A 26,404-nucleotide genomic window follows, 5' to 3' on the forward strand; every position below is an offset into this window, starting at 1 on the left:
ACCAGTGATCATCAGCAATTAAGATGCCAGACAGCTGAATATCGTGACGTGAATTTGGCTTGCATTTCCCAACTGTAGTTTCTCCTTCCTTAATCATGTACAATAACATCTCAGACAGTTGAGGATCTTCGTTAAGATTAACCAAATTAGGCAAACTGTTATCCACCTTGAATGTAATGCCGGCTTTCTAAAACGAAGAATTAAGAAAGTGAGCAATTCGTATTTAGGATTTGAAAATGGTATGTTAATAAAAGTTGAGTTATTATATTATTTGTAACTTTTAAAAACAAGGCTTGTCTTTTGCAATTTTCTACCTTCTAGACCAGTGTTTCCCAACCTTGGCATCTTGGAGATCTGGACTTCAACTCTCAGAATTCCCCAGCCAGCGTTCGCTGGCTGGGGAATTCTGGGAGTTGAAGTCCAGATCTCTTCAAGATGCCAAGGTTGGGAAACACTGTTCTAGACGTATTGAAATTCTACTCCCACTTTAGTATAAATAATGTCTCAGAACTGTGTGAGACAATGTATCTGAACTCCACCTGGCCAGCAAAAGCTTTTATAGATAAATGAATTTATCCAGGATTATTAACAGCAACCAATTGTAACAAAAAATAGTACCTGTAGTTCCATTGTTTCCTCAAACTTCTTTTTTTCTACTTGTTCAAGTTTTTCTTTCCAGGCCCTTTAACACAAAGCAAAAGTATCACCTGGTACTACTAAATAATAAATTTAAAACATATTACAAGTGCCATGGTAAGAAGTTAAAAATGAACGTGTAAATCCAACTGAACAGTCTTTGTGCCTATGTTAATCATGGAAACATAGCTCTAAAAAAATAAAAGCAGCATAATCTCATGACAGAATTCATTTCAACCATCCAGGAAAAATATAGGAATTTAAAATGTAATCAGCAATTATATATTTTATATTTAATTATAATGTGAAAAAAATGGACTACAATGTACATGCAACATGCACACAATTTACTATGCAATAGCCAATCGACATAATGAAGCAAGCATTAAAATTGCCAAGTAGATCAAATAAAATTTGATTTTAATATCCATAGATATAACTGTCTGTCTGCCTACGATATAAATATATTACAAATTGTTACTGGAATAAAGTACAAAGGTTCAGTTATATCAGTGATGGGCTGAAGCAAGATTAAATTTTGTCTCTAAAATCCCATTGACTTGCACATCAAATTGCAATGAGTAGTCTGAATCAAATCTGATGAATTTCAATTGTTAAACTTCATATCTAGTATCTGTAGAAGTGTACATGCTTACTAATATTTTTCATTAACATTTCTTCTTGGGGGGGGGCTATATATTGCACTTTACAGTGGGAAAAAATGGGGAAGAAATCATTTCCTTTACCAATTAAAATGTCAGTAAGTCATTATTACAACCTTATAATTAATTATCCTGTAAGACCGTTATTACCTTTGCATCTCAGACATCTCACACTCTTGATGGTGTAGCTTCATTCTCAAAGATGTAATTTCCTGCACGTAAAGTCTCTGCTTTTCAGGATCAACATTCTGAACATTCTTCTGAGCCAATTTCAGTTTCTCAATCTCAGCTTTCAATTCTATATTTAAAAAGAAAAAAAAGGCTCAGCAACTACACAAAAGCAGTGTTAGCAGTGTTTTGATTATCTTTCTCAGAAAGAGGTTAAAGTATCATCTTGCTTAAAAAATAGTTGTGTGTAAAAATTAGGTTGCATTCAAAAGCAGATCTGAAGATGCAAAAGACATTTTATGTTCATGTAAGAATCATAATAAATTAATTACTCCCAACATGCTACAATACAGGGAGTCCTCGATTCACATTCATTTAGTGACCAATCGAAGTTACAACAGGCCTGAAAAAGAGACTTGCAACCATTTTTCACAATCATGGCATCGCCACAGTCAGGTGAAAAAATTGAAGTGCTTGGCATATTCATTGGTTCATATTTGTTTGCAAGGTCCCAGGGTCATGTAATCAGCTTCTGTAACCTTCTAGCAAGCAAAGTCAATAGGAAAGCCAGATTCACTTAACAATTGGGTTACTAATTCAACAACCGAAGTGATTCGCTTAACTACTGTGGCAAGCAAAGTTGTAAAATGGAGCAAAACTCACTTGATAACTATCTCACTTAGCAACAGAAAATTTGGGCTCAATTGTGTTCATAATTTGAGGACAACCTGCACATTTACTGTGCCTCTATCCCAAAAGCATGATACCCATCAGCCTTCTTCAGATGCAGCAATTAGTGTTGGGTCTTCACATTTCAGATATGAGATAATGTATGAGGAACCTACAATCCCCCATTTCTATCTGAAACAATGTGCAGCCCAAAATTATGTTGAACTCAAACTTACTTTCTTTCTTTCTTTCTTTCTTTCTTTCTTTATTTATTTATTTATTTATTTATTTTTATGCTGCCCTTCTCCTTAGACTCTGGGCAGCTTAGCAATAGCACTTTTTAGCAAAGCCAGCATATTGCCCCCACAATCCGGGTCCTCATTTTACCCACCTCGGAAAGATGGAAGGCTGAGTCAACCTTGAATGTGGTGAGCCTTAAATGTGGTTTTCTAAAATAAATGTTAATTTAGTTTAGAATAGTCAGTGTAGGACACTAGACAGTATCAGGGAGGTAAAGGTTCAGTCCAAACTTGACCATTAATTGGATGATTTTGGACCATAACGTTGTCTCACCCCAGTTTATTTTAAACAATTGTTTTTACGGAGATAAAATAAGGGGAGGTCCCCATGTATACCTATTTGAGCTACATAAGGAAACCTTTGGATTTAAATGTATCACATTTAATCAAACAAAACTGGCATTTTAAGAAAATATAAAATTCAGATATAATTCATATTAAGACTCTAAAACGTAAAACTTGGTTGGGTTCTAAAGAAGAAACTATAATCTTAAATTTAGGAATCATCAATGCATTCAAGTAATTTTGCCATCAAACAAGGTCTAGTTTGCAAGTTCAGCGATTTTTAACTTTTTTGTTCAATAGTTAACAAGCTTTGTTTAATGAATTTCAATTTCAAATTGCTCCTACAACATAGACATTCTCTACTAAATTCACACACACCTTGGCACAGGAAAAGAAAGAGTGACTTAGACAAATAAGCAGAATTATCATTCTTACCCTGAATTAATTTCATATTCATATCTTCATTCACTTTGGCAGTGTTGATGATGAAACAAGCTTGCTTAGCATATCGAAGAGTACTGAGGGTTTCTTCTACATTGCTGGCAGCCGGGCTGATGGTGGCAATCATAGAAGTTTTTGAATTTCCACCTAGACTTTCCTTTAGCAGCCTTTGGTTAAAAGAGAATAAAGTCACAAATGTGTGTATTGTCTGCGGTTGTAAACGGGGACAATAACAATAGTTAAAATCGATCTAGTTAAGGCAAAGCCAACAGATTTCTTCCACTCATGGGATCAGATCCATGCACCAGTCCACCAATCAAATCAATACCATCTGCCTTCTTTGATCTTCAAAGTTTGATCATTGACTAGGATCAGGAGAACTGCAAAATCTTTCTGGGGTATCCTGTTCTCCACTTAAACTTCAAACGGGACAAGTGTCCACAGGTTTTTTTTAACATTACAGATAGTCCTTGGCCGATGATCATAATGCTCGTTATGATTGTATGTCATCATTGTTATAAAACAGATCATCCATGTCACCAACAAGCCTTCTGGCACTGGTCATTGAAAATGAATGTGGCAGTTGTTAAGTGAACCATAAACTGGAAATGAACAGCCATAAACACAGCCCAGCATCTAACATGCGATCACATCTATATAGGGAGGGCAGTTGTCAGAATTTCAGAACTGGGCCAGTCACTAAGCAACTAATTGTAATTTGTATATACAGTGGTACCTCATCTTACGAACGCCTCTTCTAACGAACTTTTCAAGATACGAACCCGGTGTTTAAGATTATTTTGCCTCTTCTTCCGAACTATTTTCACCTTACCAACCCAAGCAGCTGCTGCTGGGATGAAGGGGTTTCTTTTTTCCCCCTTTTTTGAAGAAAGAAAAGGGAGGGGCTGCTTGGAGTAGGAAAGATTTTGCAGAGAACAACGTGCTTGCAAAGGCACTGAAAGGGTGTCTTTTTAAGAAAGAAAAGGGAGGGGCAGCTTGGAGGAAAGATGTTGCAGAGAACAACATGCTTGCAAAGGCACTGAAACGGTGGCTTTTGAATAAAGAAAAGGGAGGGGCAGCTTGGAGGAAAGATGTTGCAGAGAACAACGTGCTTGCAAAGGCACTGAAAGGGTGTCTTTTTAAGAAAGAAAAGGGAGGGGCAGCTTGGAGGAAAGATGTTGCAGAGAACAACATGCTTGCAAAGGCACTGAAACGGTGGCTTTTTAAGAAAGAAAAGGGAGGGGCAGCTTGGAGGAAAGATGTTTCAGAGAACAACATGCTTGCAAAGGCACTGAAAGGGTGGCTTTTGAATAAAGAAAAGGGAGGGGCGCCCCCTTGCCTTTCTTCCTTCCCACTCACCCTTTAGCCTAGCCTTGCTTCTTCCACCCGCCCCCTTTAGCTGCTCCTCCCTGCCCTCTGTTCGCCTCCCTTCTAAAGTTTGGGATTTTCCTGAAGGATTTGCACACATTATTTGCTTTTACATTGATTCCTACGGGAAACATTGTTTCATCTTACGAACTTTTCACCTTACGAACCTCCTCCTGGAACCAATTAAGTTCGCATGATGAGGTACCACTGTATTTCTCTGGTATATTTTTCCTTTTATCACTGTAAGAACTAGTAAAGGAAAAGCAATGTTAATAGTTAGAGGCATTTCACTAGGTTTATGATGCCACGTTAGGATTACAAATAAATTATAGATTTATTTGACAAACAGCGTTGCATTTGCTCCTACAAAATAGACATTCTCTACTAAATTCACACACACCTTGGCACAGGAAAAGAAAGAGTGACTTAGACAAATAAGCAGAATTATCATTCTTACCCTTATACTCAACATATTGCAGGCTTTCAATAATAGCATGGCTGGGACACTAGTTAAAAAGAAGTTTCTAATTTGGCTTTGGAAGCTACTGAAATGAGCTTCTGGGATTGAAGGGCTTGAAGCATTGCCTTCTATCTAACAAATATTAAGGTATTATTCATTTTTATCCAGGTTTATATATAATCAATGCAGATTAAATAAAATACATATGAGATGCCAACTGTACTTTTTTGCATTCCAATTCTTTCTGAAAAACTTAAAAAGCTATGTTAGTATAGAAATCCTTATAAATACATATTAGCTTCAGTCTTAAACTGGTCCATTTTATTTTAGAAACATAGAAACATAGAAGTCTGACGGCAGAAAAAGACCTCATGGCCCATCGAGTCTGCCCTTATACTATTTTCTGTATTTTATCTTAGGATGGATATATGTTTATCCCAGGCATGTTTAAATTCAGTTACTGTGGATTTATCTACCACGTCTGCTGGAAGTTTGTTCCAAGGATCTACTACTCTTTCAGTAAAATAATATTTTCTCATGTTGCTCTTGATCTTTCCCCCAACTAACTTCAGATTGTGTCCCCTTGTTCTTGTGTGTACTTTCCTATTAAAAACACTTCCCTCCTGGACCTTATTTAACCCTTTAATATATTTAAATGTTTCGATCATGTCCCCCCTTTTCCTTCTGTCCTCCAGACTATACAGATTGAGTTCATTAAGTCTTTTCTGATACGTTTTATGCTTAAGGCCTTCCACCATTCTTGTAGCCCGTCTTTGGACCCGTTCAATTTTGTCAATATCTTTTTGTAGGTGAGGTCTCCAGAACTGAACACAGTATTCCAAATGTGGTCTCACCAGCATTCTATATAGCGGGATCATAATCTCCCTCTTCCTGCTTGTTATACCTCTAGCTATGCAGCCAAGCATCCTACTTGCTTTCCCTACCGCCTGACTGCACTGTTCACCCATTTTGAGACTGTCAGAAATCACTACCCCTAAATCCTTTTCTTTTGAAGTATTTGCTAACACAGAACTGCCAATACAATACTCAGATTGAGGATTCCTTTTCCCCAAGTGCATTATTTTACATTTGGAAACATTAAACTGCAGTTTCCATTGCTTTGACCATTTATCTAGTAAAGCTAAATCATTTACCATATTACAGACGCCTCCAGGAATATCAACCCTATTGCACACTTTAGAGTCATCGGCAAATAGGCAAACCTTCCCTACCGAACCTTCCCCTATGTCACTCACAAACATATTAAAAAGAATAGGACCCAGAACAGACCCTTGTGGCACACCGCTTGTAACCTGACTCTGCTCAGAATACTCGCCATTAACAATAACTCTTTGATGTCTACGCTTCAGCAAGCTGCAAATCCATTGAACTATCCAGGGATTAAGTCCAATCTTCACTAATTTATCTATCAGCTCTTTATGTGGAACCGTATCAAAGGCTTTGCTGAAGTCCTTAAAATTTTTGAATTTTAAGCTCATCTCAGATGTTAAATGAACTCTTAGATTCATTTAACATTGTACAATTTACATGAGATATAAAAGCCTTTAAAACAAACTTGTTGAAGCAAGGTTTTTTTCTCTGATCTTATTCTCTTTTACAAACATAGATTCATTGCCTCTGGTGAAACCCTTAAATTGAGAAAAATTATTAAAATATTAAAAGGGACAATGGAATCCTACATGTGTTGTCTGACACATAAGTCCCAAATAAGTAAGCAAAGGATGAGTAGGTAGGCATAAGATTGTTATTAGGAACCCAAACTCCACCCTTTTGACAAAATATAGGACTCAAAATATGATGAACGGGGGAGGGGTGTGCCAATACCATAGCGGCATGGAGTTCCCTGTGCTCCACGGGGGAAGGCCAAATCCCAGGCGCCTAGAGACCTGATACAAGTCAGTACCAGACAGAACCACCCTGGAGGGGCGGGGATAAAGAGAGGCACCTGTCGGTGGACAGAGGGGAGGGGATAGCAAACCCCCCAGGGAACTGACGCTAGCCTCTTGCCAGCGGCTGCGGAAAATGACCTGCTGTTGTCTTATCTGTGGCGGCCACAAAGGACCAATAGACTGAAGAGATTGGGTCACCTGAGAAACAAGATTGAAGCACAAGTGCTGGAGAGAGAGGGAGAAGTACAGAAGCTGGTGAGTGTTTGGCTGACATAACGACTTAAAAAAGAAAAAGAAAAAAATATGATGAGCTTGGTAGCATCATATATTTTGCTTTCTGGAAAGACGAAGGAATTTAAATACACTGGCAGAAAGATAGAAGTTACTTTGCTACAATGGATAGAATGCAATCAGAGACAAAGATATACAGGTCGTCCTCAACTCACCACCACAATTGAGCCCATAATTTCTGTTGCTAAGTGAGACAGTTGTTAAGGAAATGTTGCCCCATTTTACCACCTTTCTTGCCACAGTTGTTAAAGTGAATCTGGCTTCCCCATTGACTTTACTTGTCAGAAGGTTGCAAAAAGGGACCACATGATTCTGGAACACCGCAATCGTCATAAAGATGAGTTAGCTGTCAAGTATCTAAATTTTGATCATGCGACCATGGGAATGTTGAACTGTCATAAGTGTGAAGATAATATAAACAGTCACTTTTTTCAGCGCCGTTGTAACTTCAACTGGTCACTAAAGGAACTAATGAGCCGGGGTGGCGCAGCAGGTAGAGTGCTGTACTGCAGGCCACTGAAGCTGACTTGTAGATCTGAAGGTCAGCGGTTCAAATCTCATCACCGGCTTCCATCCTTCCGAGATGGGTAAAATGAGGATCCGGGTTGTGGGGGCAATAGCTTAGCTCTGTTAAAAAAGTGCTATTGCTAACATGTTGTAAGCCGCCCTGAGTCTAAGGAGAAGGGCGGCATAAAAATCGAATAGATAAATGGATAGATGGATAGATGGATAGATGGATAGATAGATAGATAGATAGATAGATAGATAGATAGATAGATAGATAGATAGATAGATAAATTGGTGTAAGTTAAAAACGACCCGTAGTTCTAATATTTACTATCAGCCTGCCTATTCTTGTAATAATTGAGCAGGACAAATGCCAAACAAGAATCAAAGTTTATCTTATAGTTCTTAAAAGTAGGTACGTACCATGTAAGAACAGAGTCACGGTATGGAACAAATAACTTCCTCCTACTTTGATTTTGTTCAGATAATGCAGAAATAACTTTCCCCAGAGTTAACAAGGATTTGTTTATGCTTGCTCCTTCCTGTATTGATTAAAAAGTAACATTAATACATTTAAAATCCTGATTTCCCATGGAAGATTTTCAACACCGTAATATTACAGAACAACCTTGTCCAGCCTGGTGCCCTGCAGCTTTGTTGGGACTAGTATGCCCAGGGCTCCCAATCCACATTGTAAAAGCCAGTTGGGAGCTTTGGACATTGCAACCCAATCACATGGCACTGAATACCATGGACAAATAGTTAAGATATAATACAACTGCTTTCTACTCTCAATTTTCAACTGATCTCAAAAGTCAAAGGTATACAGTATTCCCTCGATTTTCGCGGGGGATGCGTTCCGAGACCGCCCGCGAAAGTTGAATTTCCGCGAAGTAGAGATGTGAAAGTAAATACACTATTTTTGGCTATGAACAGTATCACAAGCCATTCCTTAACACTTTAAACCCCTAAATTGCAATTTCCCATTCCCTTAGCAACCCTTTAGATTATTACTCACCATGTTTATTTATTAAAGTTTATTTTAAAAAAATATTTATTAAAGGTGGACGAACGTTTGGTGATGACATATGACGTCATCTGGCAGGAAAAACCGTGGTATAGGGGGGGAAACCGCAAAGTATTTTTTAATTAATATTTTTGAAAAACCGTGGTATAAACTTTTCACGAAGTTCGAACCTGCGAAAATCGAGGGAACACTGTACACCTAGACATATTCAGACAAATCAAATCGTATTCAGAAAAACATAATAAAATGATGATGTCAAGATACGTCCATGAGGTCTGGTAGCACAGTGATTAGAATGCAATATTGCAGGCAAACTCTGCCCACAGCCTAGAGTTTGATCCTGACTGGCTCAAAGTTGATTCAGCCTTCCATCCTTCTGTGGTTGATTAAAAAAACCTTCTCCCTCCAGAGATTCGTACCATTCCCACCCTCCTGGCCTTTCAGAAGGCTTTGAAAACTTACCTTTCCTAGCCGCTGAACTTTAACATCTTGCCCCTATCTTTAGTAAAACTGTGGTGTGAGTGAGTAGGGCTGTATGATTTTAAATTTGGGGGTTTTAGATTGTTTTAAATATTGGACTTCAGAATTTTTATATGTTATTTTTATATGTTATGAGCTGCCCTGAGTCCTCGGAGAAGGGCGGCATATAAGTCCAATCAATCAATCACAGTCGCAAGTTCTGATGGTCATAAAGCGGGTCACCCATGTGACTGACACAATTTTCTGACCTTTTTTGTGGTAATTATTAAATGAACATATTATTTGTTATGAGCCAAATGTGATACAAAATGGAAGTAAATGCAAGTTTTCCGCAAAAACATTGTAAAACATGGTCATGTGACTTGGGTACTGCAAATAGCCATAAATGTGAGTCACCCAAAATTCAGCCACATGCCCACAGGAGTAGTCACAACTTCATAATCTGGTCATAAGTATTCCTTGGGAGATCATTCATAACTTCAAAAGATCGCTAAACAACCAGTCATTTGTTAAAGACTACTTGTATAGTGATGCTGATTAATAAGTGTATTTTGATGTTGTCGACTTGATATTATTGGTTCTTACTGTGAACATATGCAATTTGAGGGAATTGATGCTATTGTTTTAGACTCACAATTTATTGTTGATATATTTATTTTGTGCATGTTAATAACTCATTTATAGCTAGACATAGGTTGCTCCTTTTGGAATTGACTCAGATTATAGTCATATTGTTTTATAAACGCATTTTAATTTTGTTTCAAATTCTATTTACTGTTTTATAAGAGAGATTTATAACTGCTCAGATCACTCATGAACTTCTTGTATTGATCTAAGACTGCAATAAACTGATTTCTGCTTGTTTTACTATTATTATTATTATTATTATTATTATTATTATTATTATTATTATTAATTAGATTTGTATGCCGCCCCTCTCCATAGACTCGGGGCGGCTCACAACAGTGTATGGATAATTATAAGTTGTATGGATAATTAGGTGATCAAATTCTTATAAATGATCGCATGTGCTATGTGTTTTGAAATTAAATCCATCAACATTTAAAATCTGCAGCAGCATATCTGTTTGGTATGGAGAATGAGACAAACAAATAGATCAGCAAGCACTTTCATTAGAAAACTGCCTATGTATGCATTTTACCTTCAATCTTTCTCCACTGGTTTGACCTTTAGAGCAGCGTTCACTGCCTGCTAAGTCTATTAGATTGACACGACTAATGATTCTGTGTTCATATTCATTCTTTTCCACAATCTCTGTCTAAAACAAATAAATAAATCATTATATTCCCCATAGCAATCAGTTTACATATTTATAACAAATATAGAAAGATCTCCTCCTTCATACAGTGTGGCTCTGCAACACTTAAAATTTTAATAGTAATAACATGCATAGCCAATAAATGCTGCCAGCACATTTAAAATGAAAGGATAGAAAGAAAAATCTACTGCTAAAATCAGAGACCAGTTTTCTTGATACCTACTAAATAGGAACGATTACCAAGTCTTCTGTAGGTTAAAGAGGACAGTGCTCAAGACAAATGAGGATTCTGAAAATTCAAGAGGAAGCAGTTTTCATTTTCGGTCATAATCCATCAAAAGGGCAGGCTTTCTTTGTAGCCAAAATAATTTTGATCAGGAAAGGTTGAGAATCCTGCTTCTTAGGGAAGGCATACTTCATGCCCGTTTTTGTCATCCCTCAAAATCATTTCCTGACCAAGATAATGACAGGGAGCGCTTTCACACAATTTATAACTAATCACTTAATGACTGTTTGAAATTTTGGAGAACCCTGTTAAAATAGGTATTTTTCATCTAGATTTCCAGGGATAGGGCAAAGCTAAGATGGTGGACAGACAGCAGTGACTGCAAGTAGCTCTTCCAAAAGTAAACAGGTTTTTCTTTTCTTTTAATATTTTTAACTCACTTTTAACCCAAACAGGTGTTTCTGATAAAAATAAAGCCCATTGCAGACAACGGATTCCCTTAATAATCATCTCATTTCTTAAAGATAGTGGATTCATTTAGTGACCATTAAGATTCACTTAATGACCACAGCAAAAAATGTCATGAAACCAGGTCACTAACATGACATGATTTACAATCATAATTCCAGGCTCAATTGCAGTTGTAAGCTGAGAACTACCTGTATTCCTTGAGACAATATAGGGTGGCAAAGGGATATACTTATGATTTGGCTGCTCCGTTGAAATTCTAACTAATCATTAAGTTTCCTATAATTTATTTACTGCACCTGCCCACACACCCAGAAAAGTCACTCTTTGTATCAAGGAATCCATCTGAAATGAAGTGAGATGGGGACAAGTAAGCAGGAAGTAGAGAAATTTGGGGGAACCAACCTAGCATGAGTAAAAGTTGCTCATCATTATTTCATTAAATGAGAGATGCTGAAGCCAGAATATGCTGCTTTTTCATCAGTGAAACTGTTAGCAATTAGAATGGGCCCTTACTGGTGGTCTTTGAACAACTTTTAAAAATGAAGGTTCCTCCATAGACTCTTGGGGAAATTACAATAGTTACCTGTATTTGGATGCCTACTAACTACTAAAGCTACTAGCATAGTTTGTCACTGTCAGCCAGTTGTTCAGACTGAATTCGGCATTTTTGTCTACCTATCAAAGAACCACTTTATCTTCATTGTCAGTTCTAAAGTTGGCTGTTATACCTTTCACGGATATTCTTTATGTTGTGGTTCAGCCTGAGGCTGCTCAGGGACCGGCTGTGTCTCTGCTGGCTCCATGCCCGGAGGAGGATGACAGCAAAGAAGAGGGGGCTGAACAGTCGGACGGGGGAGAGGAAAATCAGGAATGGGATGAAGGAGAACAGCATGAGAGCCCCAGGGAGGGGGGGGCTCTCCCCAGCCAGTAGTTTGGAGTCATTAGGTGATGAAGCTCAAGCCGTCATTGACATGCGACAGAGACGGTCAGATCAAAGAAAGGAGCAATTAAAGAAGTATTATCAGCACTGAATTAGGAACAGCTGGGTTTGGGTGTGGTCCTCCTTAGCAGGGTTTAAAAGGCAGGCAAGCCCTTGAAGCCATGTGGAGTGTTATCAGTTTGGAGTTGCGTTATCCTGTCTTGTTTCTCGGTGTCTCTGTTCCTGGCTTGTGGCCCAGCAGCTTTGGAAGACCCGTGGGAGGTGTAGGTCTGCTATCTACAGCCTCGGCTTGACAGCAAGAATTCTGTATTGCTGCATGGACTTTTGCCTTCGTGGATATATCTGAAGATACAGCATTTTCCTGTTTGTAAGGACATTTTCTGTTACCTGTGTTTTTCTTGAATTTTATAAAACTGCCTTTGCCTTTTACCAGTGTGTCTGGCTTCTCTTTTTGGGTTGGTATTGGCTTGTGGAGTGACCCAGACAGAACACTTTATATTTAATTTTAATCCCAATTTATTTGAACTGTGTTCCCTGACTTTTATTATTAGAGCTTGCAGCGTCTTTGCATTTTCAGCTATCAGAATACTATTTCTATATTTAAAAAAAAACAAATCTCCTTCACATCTTATGATAAAGCCATCACCAGCAAATGTACACAACCTCTTAAGACAGTCCTCATAATACCTTGGTTTGTGTCATCACCAACGTGAAAACAGAGTGAGAGCGAGAACTCTTGTCATTCATGCCAGTAGCAGCAGTAGCTCTATGCTTATTTCCTAGCTGGAGCCAATTCTGATGAAAAGACAATAGGTGCAAATGTTTAAAAAGCATTTTGTATCCCATTACTACTTTAAAGTAAGCATGAGAACATCTAATATGAATAAAACAGATGTAACCTACACATAGAACATAGCTATCATAAATAAGTAACTTTTAATCTAATAAAATATTCAAATTTTAAAAGCATTTATTTGGAAAACAGGTACCTAAATCATCTCTATCTAGCATAAGTTCAATATCATCTTGTTGTGATAGGTTGTGAAACCTATCACTCAGTCTAATAGTTCAAATTGCCTTTCCCTCTTCAGTTGAGTTCTGCTGTCTTCCCAAGCTTTCAATTGGTCTACACATCAAAGTGAAGCTTTCCACAATCTTCTAGCTATTCACTCTTCCCCAGGCCCATGTTGCTTGGTTCCAACTTTACATATCAGAAGTATAATGATAATAACAAATTACTAATTTTGGTACAGAATGAATGATCTTATCATGGAGGGTAAACAGGGAAGCAAAAAGTGTCATTGGTTTTTTTAAAAGGCTTCCATATCCTCTTTTATATATACAGAAGAAACAAGCGGAATTGCTTGCCCAAATAATCTTTGAACTGCACCTCTAAAATTAGCTCATAAGTATTTATTCGAGAATTGGTTAGCATTTGTATTTTAGGTTTGCCATCTGTTACTTCTTCTTTGAAGAGTTTCCTCTTAAAATTATACAGTATTGAGATAAAAAACAGAGTCTTTCTCAAATTCAAAAATGTTGCTGAGTTTGTAAAGAAAATGAATTAAAAATACTGACAATGCATGGAACTTTCTACTAAGATGCCAGTACATATTACTAGTTCAAATATTTTAATACCACACAAAAGTCAGTATAATGTAACATACTCTCTCTCCATTACTCTATTCTTTACAATAATTAATGATTATATCTTTACACATTCTATTGAAAGATTCATGATTTATATTTAAATAACAATATTTTACCTGGATATCTGAGTAAGAACTAACAGCATTCCTAAAAGGAAAGGGAGAATTTTATCTAGTCAGAAAAATGAATGTTAACACATATGAAACAATCTGCTTAAATTCTATTTCTTAGTTCTAATAGTATAATGTAGTATTATTATACAGATATAATACAGAAAAATAAACACATACTGGCATACTTGCTTATAACTTACAAAAGTTCACAGAGAAGTTTATTTTTTACTTGCTTGTTTGGCCACAAGAACCATTTAAATGGTATTACAAGTTAAATATTTGCAATCTATCCCCTAAGTAGAAAAACAAAGTAAAATGCTGGACTAGACTAGAGTTAACAATTGACTAAGGAGGAGAATCCACATTAGTAGATTGAATCTGAAAAACCAATCAAGATACCAAGTTAAGGAGAATCAAGATGTATGTATGTATTATATTAGAAGTCTAAATAATAGGTATCAATTTGGAAACAAGACTCCAAAGATCAGTGGGTAAAATAAAATGAAGTCTTGAAAAGAGAAGGAAGTTAATGAAAGAAAGAAGAATATCCACAGGAAATTTAATTAGTTGAATACTGAATTTTATTATTTACAACAGCTAAGAAATAAGGGTAGACTTCTTGTTATATTTGGCACCATCAAATAAAGCTGCAGTTTATTGCACCCAGGCATCCAGGACTCATAGAAAAATTCAGAAAGTAAAATGTATTGACTTCCTCTTTGCACAATCAAACTTCCTATCAATTCTAAGTCCCCTCCTTATAGCTTATATTCCCTAAACCAGTTCAAAATCAGATTTGAAGAAAACAGGTAGACTGGAAGAAAAAATAACTTCTCCTGGCAGATACCATTCTATCAGAGAAAAGGCATCATTGGATAATCCCTTACGCTGTCAGGTCTTCCACATATGGCCCAAAGACTGGATGTTCTCTTACACGAAGCTTTTAATTAAGAAGAAAATGCTGATTAGTAATGTAAATGTTTTAAAATAATTAATTATTTTTAGTTATTTACCAAAAAAAATATGTGGCCACCTAGTTCACATACAGGCAGTGTACAACATTAAGATCTCACTGAAACACAATAAAAATGTGAAAATTCTCAAAAACACTGTTTCACTTTACATTTTATTTATAAACTATGAAAAATAAATTAATAATAATAATAATAATAATTTATTAGATTTGTTTGCCACCCCTCTCCGAAGACTAATATACTTCACTGTAAGAATTGTATCAGGCAAAACAGCATGCAAATTAAGCTTTAAGAGATTTAAAAGTAAGAGTTAAAGCAGAATAGAACAAAATAACCCAGACTAGTTATTTAAAATTAACACTTTAACTTACAGGATGTTTTTTCTCTCCATTTTCAGCTCTGAAGATAAGCAAATCGTGAATTTTTTCATTATAGACTTCAAAGTAGCTGATTTCAAGGTGGTAAGTACTCTAATAATAAGAAGAAAAAGGTTTGATGGCTGGTTAAATATTCTGGGAAAATAAAGCTGACTACAGGTGAAACTTGAAAAATTAGAATATTGCGCAAACATTCATTTATTTCAGTAATGTAACTTAAAAGGTGACACTTAATATATAAGAGATATTCATAACATGTAAGGCAAGATAGTTCAAGTGTTGTGTAATATTGTGATGATAATGTGGTACAGTTCATGAAAACCCCAAATCCCCCACCTCAGAAAATTAGAATATTACATGCGATCAATTAAAAAAAAGGATTGTACATAGAACAATATTGGACTTCTGAAAAGTATAAGTATGCATATGTACTCAGTTCTTCATGTGGGCTCCTTTTGCAGCAATTGCTGCCTCAATGCGGCATGGCATGGATGCTATTAGCCTGTGGCACTGCTTGAAGTGTTATGAAAGACCAGGATACTTCAGTAGCGGCCTTCAGCTCTTCTGCATTGTTCCGTGTCATCTTTCTCTTGGCAATGCCCATAGATTCTCTATGGGGTTCAGGTTAGGTGAGTTTACTGGTCAATCCAGGACAGTAATCCCACTGTCACTGAAGCAGGTTTTGGTGCTTTGGGCAGTGTGGGCAGGTGCCAAGCCCTGCTGGAAAATTTAAGTCACCATCCCCATAAAGCTCGTGTGCAGATAAAAGCATGGAACGCTCCAAAATCTCCCAAGAGACAGCTGTATTGACCTGGACGTAATGAAGCACAGTGGACCAACACCAGCAGATGGCATGGCTCCCCAAATCAACACAGGCTGTGGAAACTTTTGCATCTCATTTGGAAACCAAGGACCCAGAATATGGAGGAAGAATAGAGAGGCACACACTGCAAGATGCTTGCGGTCCAGTGTAATGTTTCCAGAGTCTGTGTTGATTTTGGGAGACATGTCATCTGCTGGTGTTGGTCCTCATAGGCAAAATAGATGCCTTAAAGCTTACAGATGATTAAGACACCAATCTTACAGTCTAAAATCCCTTTTCCAAAATAAGATATGCTGATATTTTAATTAGGATGAATGGCCAAATGTATAAATGCAAACCTTAACAATTTCGAGGATAAACAATAATCAAGCTTCATTATCTCAAATATTTCTTTCTATTCCAGTCAGTAATGGTTTAAGACAGAGGTGTCACTCAATTTCACTGAGACTGCATCAGGGTTGTGTTTGACCTCGAAAGGGAGAGGCCAGGTGGACTTTTTCGCTGCCAGAGGCACTATAGCCCAGTCCTTCGCTGTTTCCAGTGCAGCCCTACAGACCAAATCTAAGCATCGCATGGGCCGGATCAGGCCCATGGGCTTTGAGTTTGACACCCCTGGTTTAAAATGATACAGTTGTAAGCATGTTTTGTTCATTTTTTACAAAAGCCACATTGTTCTGCAATATTAGCCAAACAATGACCTTGGTGAGCCAACTTTATAATGTTGGCAAAACTGTTTCAATATATCATCTTGGATGAATAAAATATAAAATAAAATAAAAGCATAATATATAAAAATCTTCATCTGAAGGAATAAAATGAAATTACATATTACATATTAAAGACATATTATATATTTTGATTATATATTTTTGTCAATATGTGTCAAATCTACAAACTTAAAATTTAAAAATCCTAGCATATATCTGAAGTTAAGTTCTATGTTTCATATTAAAAGACTTCAGATGGCATAAAGTTTACCTGCATCACATCTTTATATGCACTTTTATAAATGTTAGCTTCTATCTACCCCAGCTAAGAAAGACTTATCACAATTGAAGCACTATTATGAAAAAAAAAAATTCCATCTATATTAAAGAAACTAATGATGAAATGCACATGTAATTATTAAAGGGTATAAATGAAGTATAAATACTTCAATTCCAAACTAATGAAGATGTAAATGTCACAGTACCTGTTCTGTTCCTTTTTCTGCTATTTGATAGAAAAGATCTTGACAAAATCTCGGTATTATTCCTCGTTCATCATCATCAAACCCCATCATTCTGTAATGCCAATTTAAATATATTCAGTTCAGCAGAAGACCTTTGAATTTCTTCAAATTGTTCTCCATACAAAAGAGGTCAAGGTTTTTAAAAAACAACTTAAAGAAATCAGAATTGTTCTACAGAATCAGAATACTGAAATTATCTTCAAACATTAAAAAAATAGGTTATCCTCATTAGATTAATAAATGAGCTAGATCTCTCTCTCTTTCTCTTTCTCTCTCTCTCTCTAATAACAAAGGTAGGAACTTCTTGCAGATTTCATTTTCAAATGATATAATAGTAATTATCTGATAATACATATAACGCAAAGAAATTTTGCCTTCTTTCTTGGATACTCCAAAATCAGAATATTCTGAAAACATGCAAATGTGCTGCTAAGCTACTGGTGGCAAGATAGAAGAAAAAGATAATAGATTTTTGTCCTTATAAATTTATTTAGAAAAGGAAGGTGGGATCTAAGCCAGAAGGCCTTTGGATAGAGAAAGTCCACCCAATTTCTCAGTACATCCAATGCCTCATTTCTACTTTAGCTAACATCACATTGCCAATTATTGAAAAGTACCAACCTTTGAAGGCTGGCTATTCTCCCCTTCAGAGGAGGGGGTTCCCATGTTTTGGAGAATGATTTCAAAGGATGCTCAACTCAGCTATCACTTTCTAACTACTGCTGGGAACTAAACATTCATTCTGAATCACAGTTATTTATAGCTTCTAAACATGTGATTAAACATCCCACACACCCTTGGCATTTATCGTATTGCTTATTAATGTGATAAATTTGTATTAATACGCATGTTAATAATATTTGTATGGCATTTTGAAAAAATCTCACATACCTTGTTACAACCATCTTTACAATATGACTTCTAAGGTGAGCAATATTACTACTTCTATATTGCTAACATATATCCAAGACAAAAACATTAAATTGAATCAAACAACTTTTTCTCCTTTTTCACTTAACGTGTTACATGAATTCAGAGCCGGGGTGACGCAGCAAGTAGAGTGCTGCACTGCAGGCCACTGAAGCTGATTGCTAGATCTGTAAGTCAGCGGTTCAAATGTCATCACCGGCTCAAGGCTGACTCAGCCTTCCATTCTTCCGAGGTGGGTAAAATGAGGACCCAGATTGTGGGGGAGATATGCTGGCTCTGTTAAAAAGTGCTATTGCTAACAAGTTGTAAGCCGCCCTGAGTCTAAGGAAAAGGGCGGCATTAAAGAATTGAATAAATAAACAATAAATAAAAAATAAATAACTCTTATTTATCCAGCAAACCACACTTAAAAGACTCTATGGCCTGAGCCCAATTTCTGTATCCAACCCAAAAGACAATTGCCTGAGAACATTTAATACATTTGTAATGTTTTCAAGGAATTTCTGATTAAACTCCTGCTTTAAAATCTGCCACCATGTTATTCTCTCCTGGTTTACAATGTCATGTGGATTTTTATCATGTTCTCAGAAAGATTTTTTAACATATTCTCAGAAATTTTATACTGGGGAGCTGCCTTCTATTCTAAATATATTCTAGAGATGTTTAAACATGTTAATAATCTGTTGCAGCAAAGAAACAACAAAGAAACTCATGGCATCTCAAAGACCAGCTGAGTTTCATGGATTACATTGATTTGAACAGTAAAAACATTAGTTAAAGAACACTGTTAAAGGCAACATATATTAAATGCTGCTGATTCTCATCTGAGCCCCCCCAATTTTCCCTTCCAATTCAACTTACGTATAAGATTTTCCAGAACCTGTCTGTCCATATGCAAAAAGGCAAGCATTGTATCCTTCAAAGGCCGTTTCTAGAAGAGGCATTGCCAAAGATTTGTATATTTTTTCTTGGCTTGCATAGTTAGGGCACTTATCAAAAGACCAGAATGAAAAATCGAAGATGAAACTGTATAATTGTTTTGTAGAGGGATGATGAACTACAGTCTCTTGCCCTTCCATTGAAACCACTTGGACAGTTTCTTCATTTCTGTCTCTAAATAAAAACACAAAATAAATGTAATTTGCAATGAGGTAAACACTCAACATATTAGATCTATAATAGTCGTGAAAACAACTTGTATTTATCTAGCTCATGTTCTAGGAGCAACAGTGTATAGGGGATCACATCTGGGATAGGAGTTGTCAAAAGATAAAACTATCATGATCAGGAAAACCACTTTATAGTAGTTTCACATTAGTATATTTTTGTGTGTTTTTCTTTATCTAAACCAGAATAAGAGACTAATAAATTGTACAGATATCTTCAGGTTTTACACCATCAGAACCTTATGATTCAAATATGAAACGGTCTTGCATGAGGACAAGTAGTCCTCAATTTACAATTCATTTAGTGACCATTCAAAGGTTCAATGGCAATGAAAAATAGGACTTACGACCGTTTTTCACACTTACTACCACTATAGCATCCCCATGGTCATGTGATCAAAATTCAGTCGCTTGGCAACTGACAAAAATTTTGATGGTTGCAGTGTTCTACAACCCTCTGCAACCTTCTGAACAAGCAAGGTCAATGGAGAAGCCAAACTCATTTAACAAGTGTTATTAAAATAACAACTGCAATGATTCACTTGGTAACAACATTGGCAAAAAAGGTCATAAAATGGGGCAAGAAAGGTCATAAAATATTTCACTTAGCAACTTAAATTTTGTGCTCAATTGTGGTAGTAAGTCAAGGACTTTCTATATTGGAAAGTCCCATGTTTTAATTCAGCTTCAGTCAATCACTCAATAACTTTGAGGATACTGAGTAACTTTGAGCAATTAGACTCTGTCAACTCATAAGGTTGTTGCAAGGAAATATAAGAAAATATATTTTACATCCCCTTGAGCTCCTGAATGAAATACAAAATATAAACTCAAACAAACAAGCAAATGAATAAAATAGAATCAAAATCAAATGCATGCAATAAAACCAAAGTAAATAGATCTTGATGTGCTGCAACTATAAGTCCACTACACAAAATAATACAATTAAATATTGAGTCCACACACAGCTAATATTTAGCATCATTTACTAAGACATTTCAGTAGGTTTAGTACAGTGGTACCTCGAGATACGAGTTTAATTCGTTCCGGACCTGGGCTCTTAAGTCGAGCAGCTCTTATCTCGAACGACTTTTCCCCATAGGAATTAATGTAAATAATTTTAATTGGTTCCAGCCCTCAAAAAACTCACAAAGTTAGTCTAAATTATGCAGAAAGACATGTTTTTAATGAAGAAATGTACATGTACATATAAATGAATAATGAAGTTTCTTTCACTTAACTTGTAAACTTTCTTAAACTTTTAAATTTACATATGTTCAACTTCTCTGCCACCCAATCCTGTAGGACAGAGGTCCCCAACCCTTTTTGCACCAGGGACCGGCTTTAAGCGATCAAGAGAGGAATGGGTGAATGAATGGACGGAGGGTGGGAAGGAAGGAAGGAAAGAGGGAAGGGACAGGAACAGAGGAAGGAAGCAAGGAAACTTATGAAAGGGGACAGTAAGAGAGGAATGAGTGAAGGGAGGGAGGGAAGAAGGTGGGAAGGAGAAAGAAAAGAAGAAATAGAGGAATGGAAGGTAAAAGAGAGAAAGAAAAAGAGCAAGAAAGAAAGAAAGAAAGAAAGAAAGAAAGAAAGAAAGAAAGAAAGAAAGAAAGAAAGAAAGAAAGGGGGAAGGGACAGGAACAGAGGAAGGAAGCAAGGAAACTTATGAAAGGGGAGAGTAAGAGAGGAATGAGTGAAGGGAGGGAGGGAAGAAGGTGGGAAGGAGAAAGAAAAGAAGAAATAGAGGAAGGGAAGGTAAAAGAGAGAAAGAAAAAGAGCAAGAAAGAAAGAAAGAAAGGGGGAAGGGACAGGAACAGAGGAAGGAAGCAAGGAAACTTATGAAAGGGGAGAGTAAGAGAGGAATGAGTGAAGGGAGGGAGGGAGGGAAGAAGGTGGGAAGGAGAAAGAAAAGAAGTAATAGAGGAAGGGAAGGTAAAAGAGAGAAAGAAAAAGAGCAAGAAAGAAAGCTGCAAGCACACCCCCCCCGAGCCCCCCAGGCCGGCTGCAACCTTTTAAAACACGCGCGCCGCTTCGCAGCTGTCTCCTGAAGCCGAACGCGGAAGTTAGCGTTTGGCTTCAGGAGACAGCTCCTTGGCGCTTGTATCTCGAATTTGGGCTTGTAAGTAGAACAAAAATATCTCTCCCCTCCCAGCTCTTATCTCGAGTTGCTCTTAAGTAGAGCAGCTCTTATGTCGGGGTTCCACTGTATTGAACAAAATAAAGTTGCAGACAAAGGCAAAGAAAGCATGGTTTTTCTGCTGCCAAATCTGCAGTGGAACTAGACTTGAATCATAAGTTCTATAAAATATAAGGGGGTACATTTAAGCTCCTGAGGCTCAAAACAATAACTGCTAGAAATTGAGTTGTGGGACTGGTAGGTTTGGGAGCAAATGTCTCTCCAGCCTACCCAAAAACGACAGAGATTCAGGATAGGTTGGAAGCAGATTAAAAAATACAAATATGGATGCTATTACACTGCATTGCAAAAAGCTGGAGATTAAATTTGATAATAGACTGGAACAATGTTTCTCAATCCCAACAACTTTAATTTATATAATTTCTATTCCCCGAATTCTTTCGCCAGCATACTGGATGGGGAAATCTGAGAATTGGAGTCTACAGACCTTAAAAAGTTGCTGAATTTGAGAAACCCTGGACTAGGGAAAGAGACAAGAATAAAATTGAATAATAAAATCTATATCATTAAAAGAATAAAATCTATATCACTAAAAGGGTGTCCATGATTATCATCATCATCATGAAAGAAGATAATGCCTGGGTACAACTACAACTATCTGTGCAAAGACTTACCTGAAACTAAAGGGTCGTACTCTCACAGCCACAGTCACTTTACTATTTTCTATTTTAAAAGGATTGTCTTTCAAGGACACGTTCGGCTTCATGTTGTCTTCTTTAACTGAAGCAACTTGTTGAGCATATGTGGTATTTTCTTGTATCTTTCCCATTTTGCTTGGAGTGAATGCAGCACAGCTTTCCTTTTTTGAGATTTGAAGGCAAGTCATCCTGTTTTTTAAGGTAAAAGAAGTAGGACTCTTGGCATACTTAACAGTTGATTTAAATACTTGTGTAGTTTTCCTTGGTGTCTTCTGCCTTTCCAAAAATTCGTTTTTAGTAATATTATTCTGACAGTTTTCACTTCCATTTGGTTTACTGAATCTTCCAGATGTTTTTAATGCTGATGTTTTACCATTAGGAGTACTTGTGCTTAAGCGTGATAATTGAGAAATCTCATTTTGATTTTGACAAGCAGCAGGTGTTCTAGGTTTTATGGGTGTACCATTCCCAGGAACATTACTATAATTTGTCTTATAGTTTGTCTTCCCGGTAGCCTTAAGTAAAATATCACTGTTGTTACCTTTGGATGAAAATGGAGCATTATTACTTTTCGGTGGCAAGTATCTAGCATTTTCTGTTTTAGGTTCATAAATATTACTTATCTTAGATTTCTCAGTTTTTCTAGTTACAATTTGGGGCTGGATGGTTAATCTTTCTTCCACTAGTGTACTGTCACTGTCATGGATTTTATCTACATTGGATTCTCCTTTCTTCGTTGCTTTTCCTCTTTGGAGGGTCAACTTGATTTCTGATGTATATGCAGGCAAAGCACTGGGGAATTTTTTACAAGCAGAAACTATATAAGTCCTATTTATATCTTTACTCTTATTCAAAGGTTGTGAGAGTGAACTGGTTCTCTCATATTCTAATACACACGGTTTTAATTGTTGCCCAAATCCAGGTGTTGAAGAGACATTTCCTGAGGGCTGTTTTTGTGAAGACCCACCAAGCTCACTAACGTGGCTTTTCTTAGGAATAGAAACAATAGACATCAAGACTAAATACTACTACCTACAACTGTAGAACTGAAATTATCTCATATAAGGTCTGCCTGAAAAAAAGAATGGCATCTAGTCTCACTTTCTGGATAATGTAAACAAAATGTGTCATGATGGCATCTGTAAAAAAAGAAAAAAGCATTGTTATTTTTAAGTGGAAAAAAATCAAAAATAAAGTGAGGATTGTAGATGGTAGCATATGCAATCAAATAACTAATAATTCAAGCTTGTAAAATACCTCAAATAAGACTGCACTGCTAGAAAGGGTTTGCTAACTGGTGGCATTTATTTCTGATTAAATCATATTTATCCATCTATTTCACAATATTTATAACCTTCCTTATTCCTAACATATTCAAGTTGGGTACAACAAAGCTAAAGGAAAGAAAATTATAAAGCATATACAACTAACCTATTGCAATTGATGAGCATAATTGAACACAGAATTTCTGTTACTAAGCAAAGAAAATGTTAAGTGGTTAACTGAGTCACACTCAATTTTACAATCTTTGTTTTTTTGCCATGGTTGTTAATTGAATCAGGTGGTCATTAAGTAAATCCAATTTCCCCCTTTCACTTTGCTTGTCTGAAGATGGCTGGGACAGTTGGAAATCTTAATCACATGACCTCAGAACTCCGGTTACCCTCGTACTCGAATTTTGATCACATGACCATGGAGAAATTGTATGGTTATAAGTTGCTTTTTTCATTATTTCTGTAACTTCAATTACTAAATGAATGGTTAGGTTAGGTTTATTGGATTTATATGCCGCCCCTCTCCGCAAACTCGGGGCGGCTCACAACAATAATAAAAAACAGTACAGTACACAATACCAAATCCAATGCCCACCCATCCAGTTCCAATTGAAATTAATAATCTCATAAAAAACAGTATATATAAAAAACAGGCACACAGTCAATCAATCAACAAAACAACATGGGCAAGGGGGAGGTGTTTTAGTTCCCCCATGCCTGAAGGCAAAGGTGGGTCTTAAGGAGTTTACGAAAGGCAGGGAGGGTGGGGGCAATCCTAATCTCAGGGGGGAGCTGGTTCCAGAGGGTCGGGGCCCCCACAGAGAAGGCTCTTCCCCTGGGTCCCGCCAGACGACATTGTTTAGTCGACGGGACCCGGAGAAGGCCAACTCTGTGGGACCTAACCGGTCGCTGGGATTCGTGCGGCAGGAGGCGGTCCCGAAGATATTCTGGTCCGGTGCCATGAAGGGCTTTATAGGTCATAACCAACACTTTGAATTGTGACCGGAAACTGATCGGCAGCCAATGCAGACTGCGGAATGGGGATGTAACTGAAGGATTACCTGCAATTTATTTTTTTTAGAAAAAGTCAACAATAAAATTAAACTACTGTAAGCTAATGTCCAAATTCTCAGTGGAGTAAGATAGCATCTAGACTTATCAAGGCCAGGAATTTTTCTTCTTCCAGAGACAGGATACTCCACAAAATGAGAGTCACTATTGAAAAAAATATATATATAGCAGACTGAGATGTAAATGGGATACAAAAATCCAACTTTCAATCTGCTTTTCTTTAAAATTGAAGAAACGTGAAGAGCATTTTTACCTCTTAAAATACAGTACTTCAGAATAGTGAATTGTTACAGTATAGCAGCAAATTATAAATTGCTAAACAGCTGCTAAACAAATAATTCCCTCAACAATGTCAAACTATTTACTACGTCTGCACTACTATTACTACTTTTCTCATCATTCCTATCACCCATTTCTTCCAACTTATGACTGTATGACTGTAACCTGTTGTTTGTATCCTTAAGATTTTTATTAATATTGATTGTTTCCTCATTGCTTATTTGACCCCTATGACAATCATTGTGTTGTACCTCATGATTCTTGACAAATGTATATTTTTTCTTTTATGTACACTGACAGCATATGCACCAGACAAATTCCTAGTGTGTGCAATCACTTGGCCAATAAAGAATTCTATTCTAATCTATTCTATCTGATGGATTGGGTTTGCATAGAAAGGAGAGTTTCTGCAGATGTTGTGATCAGGCTTATAAAACTTCTACACAATTATGAAAGTTGTACAAACCCCACCTTTCCATCTCAATCTGTTATTGATCTTATTTTTGAAAAGGCCTGAATGCTTCATCCACTATCATAAAGTTGGTATCAAATTATAATTCCTTAGAATTTGCTAAGGGTGGGGGTAAAACCCCATCTGACACTGTTTTCAAATTAAAGAAATCCTTCCTGAAGGGACTAAAACAAGTGTTTTTCAAACTTAGCCACTTTTAAGACCAGTGAACTTCAATTCCCAGAATTCCCCATGCCAGCGTGCAGACTGGGGAATTCTGGGAGTTGAAGTCCACACATCTTAGTTGCCAAGTTTGGGGGGGGGGCACTGAACTGGAGCAGCCATAGGCGCTTCTGAATCACCGGATGTTGTTAGCTTACAACTTCTAATGGTAAGGAAGTACGGACAATGGCATTTGCACTACAGTAAACTTACATTGAGACATTTGGGAACCCCCTCCAGTTCCCGCCAACCCTACTTAGACTTCTTCTAAACAATAATGGGGCTTCGTTTCCTCTTTACAGTATTTTTCGCATGCCAAGACATTTAATTTAATTTTAATTTATTACATTTGTAAGCCGCCCAACTCCTTTCGGATTCCGGGCGACGAGACGGCTTCAAAAAAAGACCCAATTAAAGAAGCGGCGGACTCTATAGCAAATCAATAAACAATCCCTCGAGTAAAGAAGAGGGAGGCACGTCTAGAAGGGACTTTTCGGCGCCTTACTACTTACCTGCCCTCCGACATTAAACCAACAGACTATCATTTCAGCAGCACCTCCGACTCTCTTTTTCGAATACGCCGCGATACTTTGCTATTGGTTGAGACTTGAGAGGATGAATGACGTCACACGCTGCTCCGAAAGCGGGGAAGACTAGACGTACTCAAAGACTCACTGCTCGGGCGCTATAGCGACACCTCTGGTTCTGAAGAGAACCATTTTTCCGTTGCTGAGAACCGAGACTAAATGCTGAATGAATCGAGTACCTGAGCCTGGTACTTGAGATAATATGTTGTTGTTTCTCTCTCTCTTTTCCCCATTTCAATGGGAAGATCTCTAAAGGGAGCAGGGTGAAAAATGAAGAGGAATTGCTTCAGGGTAGGTTT

At 37.0% G+C, this 26,404-nt stretch overlaps 1 protein-coding gene across 2 annotated transcripts in view; it reads right to left on the reverse strand.

Annotated features, from left to right (window-relative positions):
* Positions 1–26,114, reverse strand: part of KIF14 (kinesin family member 14) — a 46,857-nt gene extending 20,743 nt beyond the window's left edge. For both annotated transcript variants that reach the window (XM_070746393.1, XM_070746392.1), the window contains exons 1-14: positions 26,031–26,114; positions 22,198–23,360; positions 19,079–19,330; positions 17,249–17,339; positions 15,228–15,326; positions 14,770–14,822; positions 13,886–13,916; positions 12,807–12,914; positions 10,366–10,482; positions 8,120–8,238; positions 3,155–3,327; positions 1,449–1,596; positions 619–682; positions 3–187 (exon numbers count right to left, since the gene is read on the reverse strand). In XM_070746393.1, coding sequence (XP_070602494.1) covers positions 3–187; positions 619–682; positions 1,449–1,596; positions 3,155–3,327; positions 8,120–8,238; positions 10,366–10,482; positions 12,807–12,914; positions 13,886–13,916; positions 14,770–14,822; positions 15,228–15,326; positions 17,249–17,339; positions 19,079–19,330; positions 22,198–23,234 — 2,477 coding nt within the window. In that variant the 5' untranslated portion in view covers positions 23,235–23,360; positions 26,031–26,114. The remainder of the gene's footprint in view (positions 1–2; positions 188–618; positions 683–1,448; positions 1,597–3,154; positions 3,328–8,119; positions 8,239–10,365; positions 10,483–12,806; positions 12,915–13,885; positions 13,917–14,769; positions 14,823–15,227; positions 15,327–17,248; positions 17,340–19,078; positions 19,331–22,197; positions 23,361–26,030) is intronic.
* Between the last annotated feature and the right edge of the window lie 290 nt (positions 26,115–26,404).

The sequence above is a fragment of the Erythrolamprus reginae genome, chromosome 3 (genome assembly GCF_031021105.1).
Source record: "Erythrolamprus reginae isolate rEryReg1 chromosome 3, rEryReg1.hap1, whole genome shotgun sequence".
NCBI classification, from domain to species: Eukaryota; Metazoa; Chordata; class Lepidosauria; order Squamata; family Dipsadidae; genus Erythrolamprus; species Erythrolamprus reginae.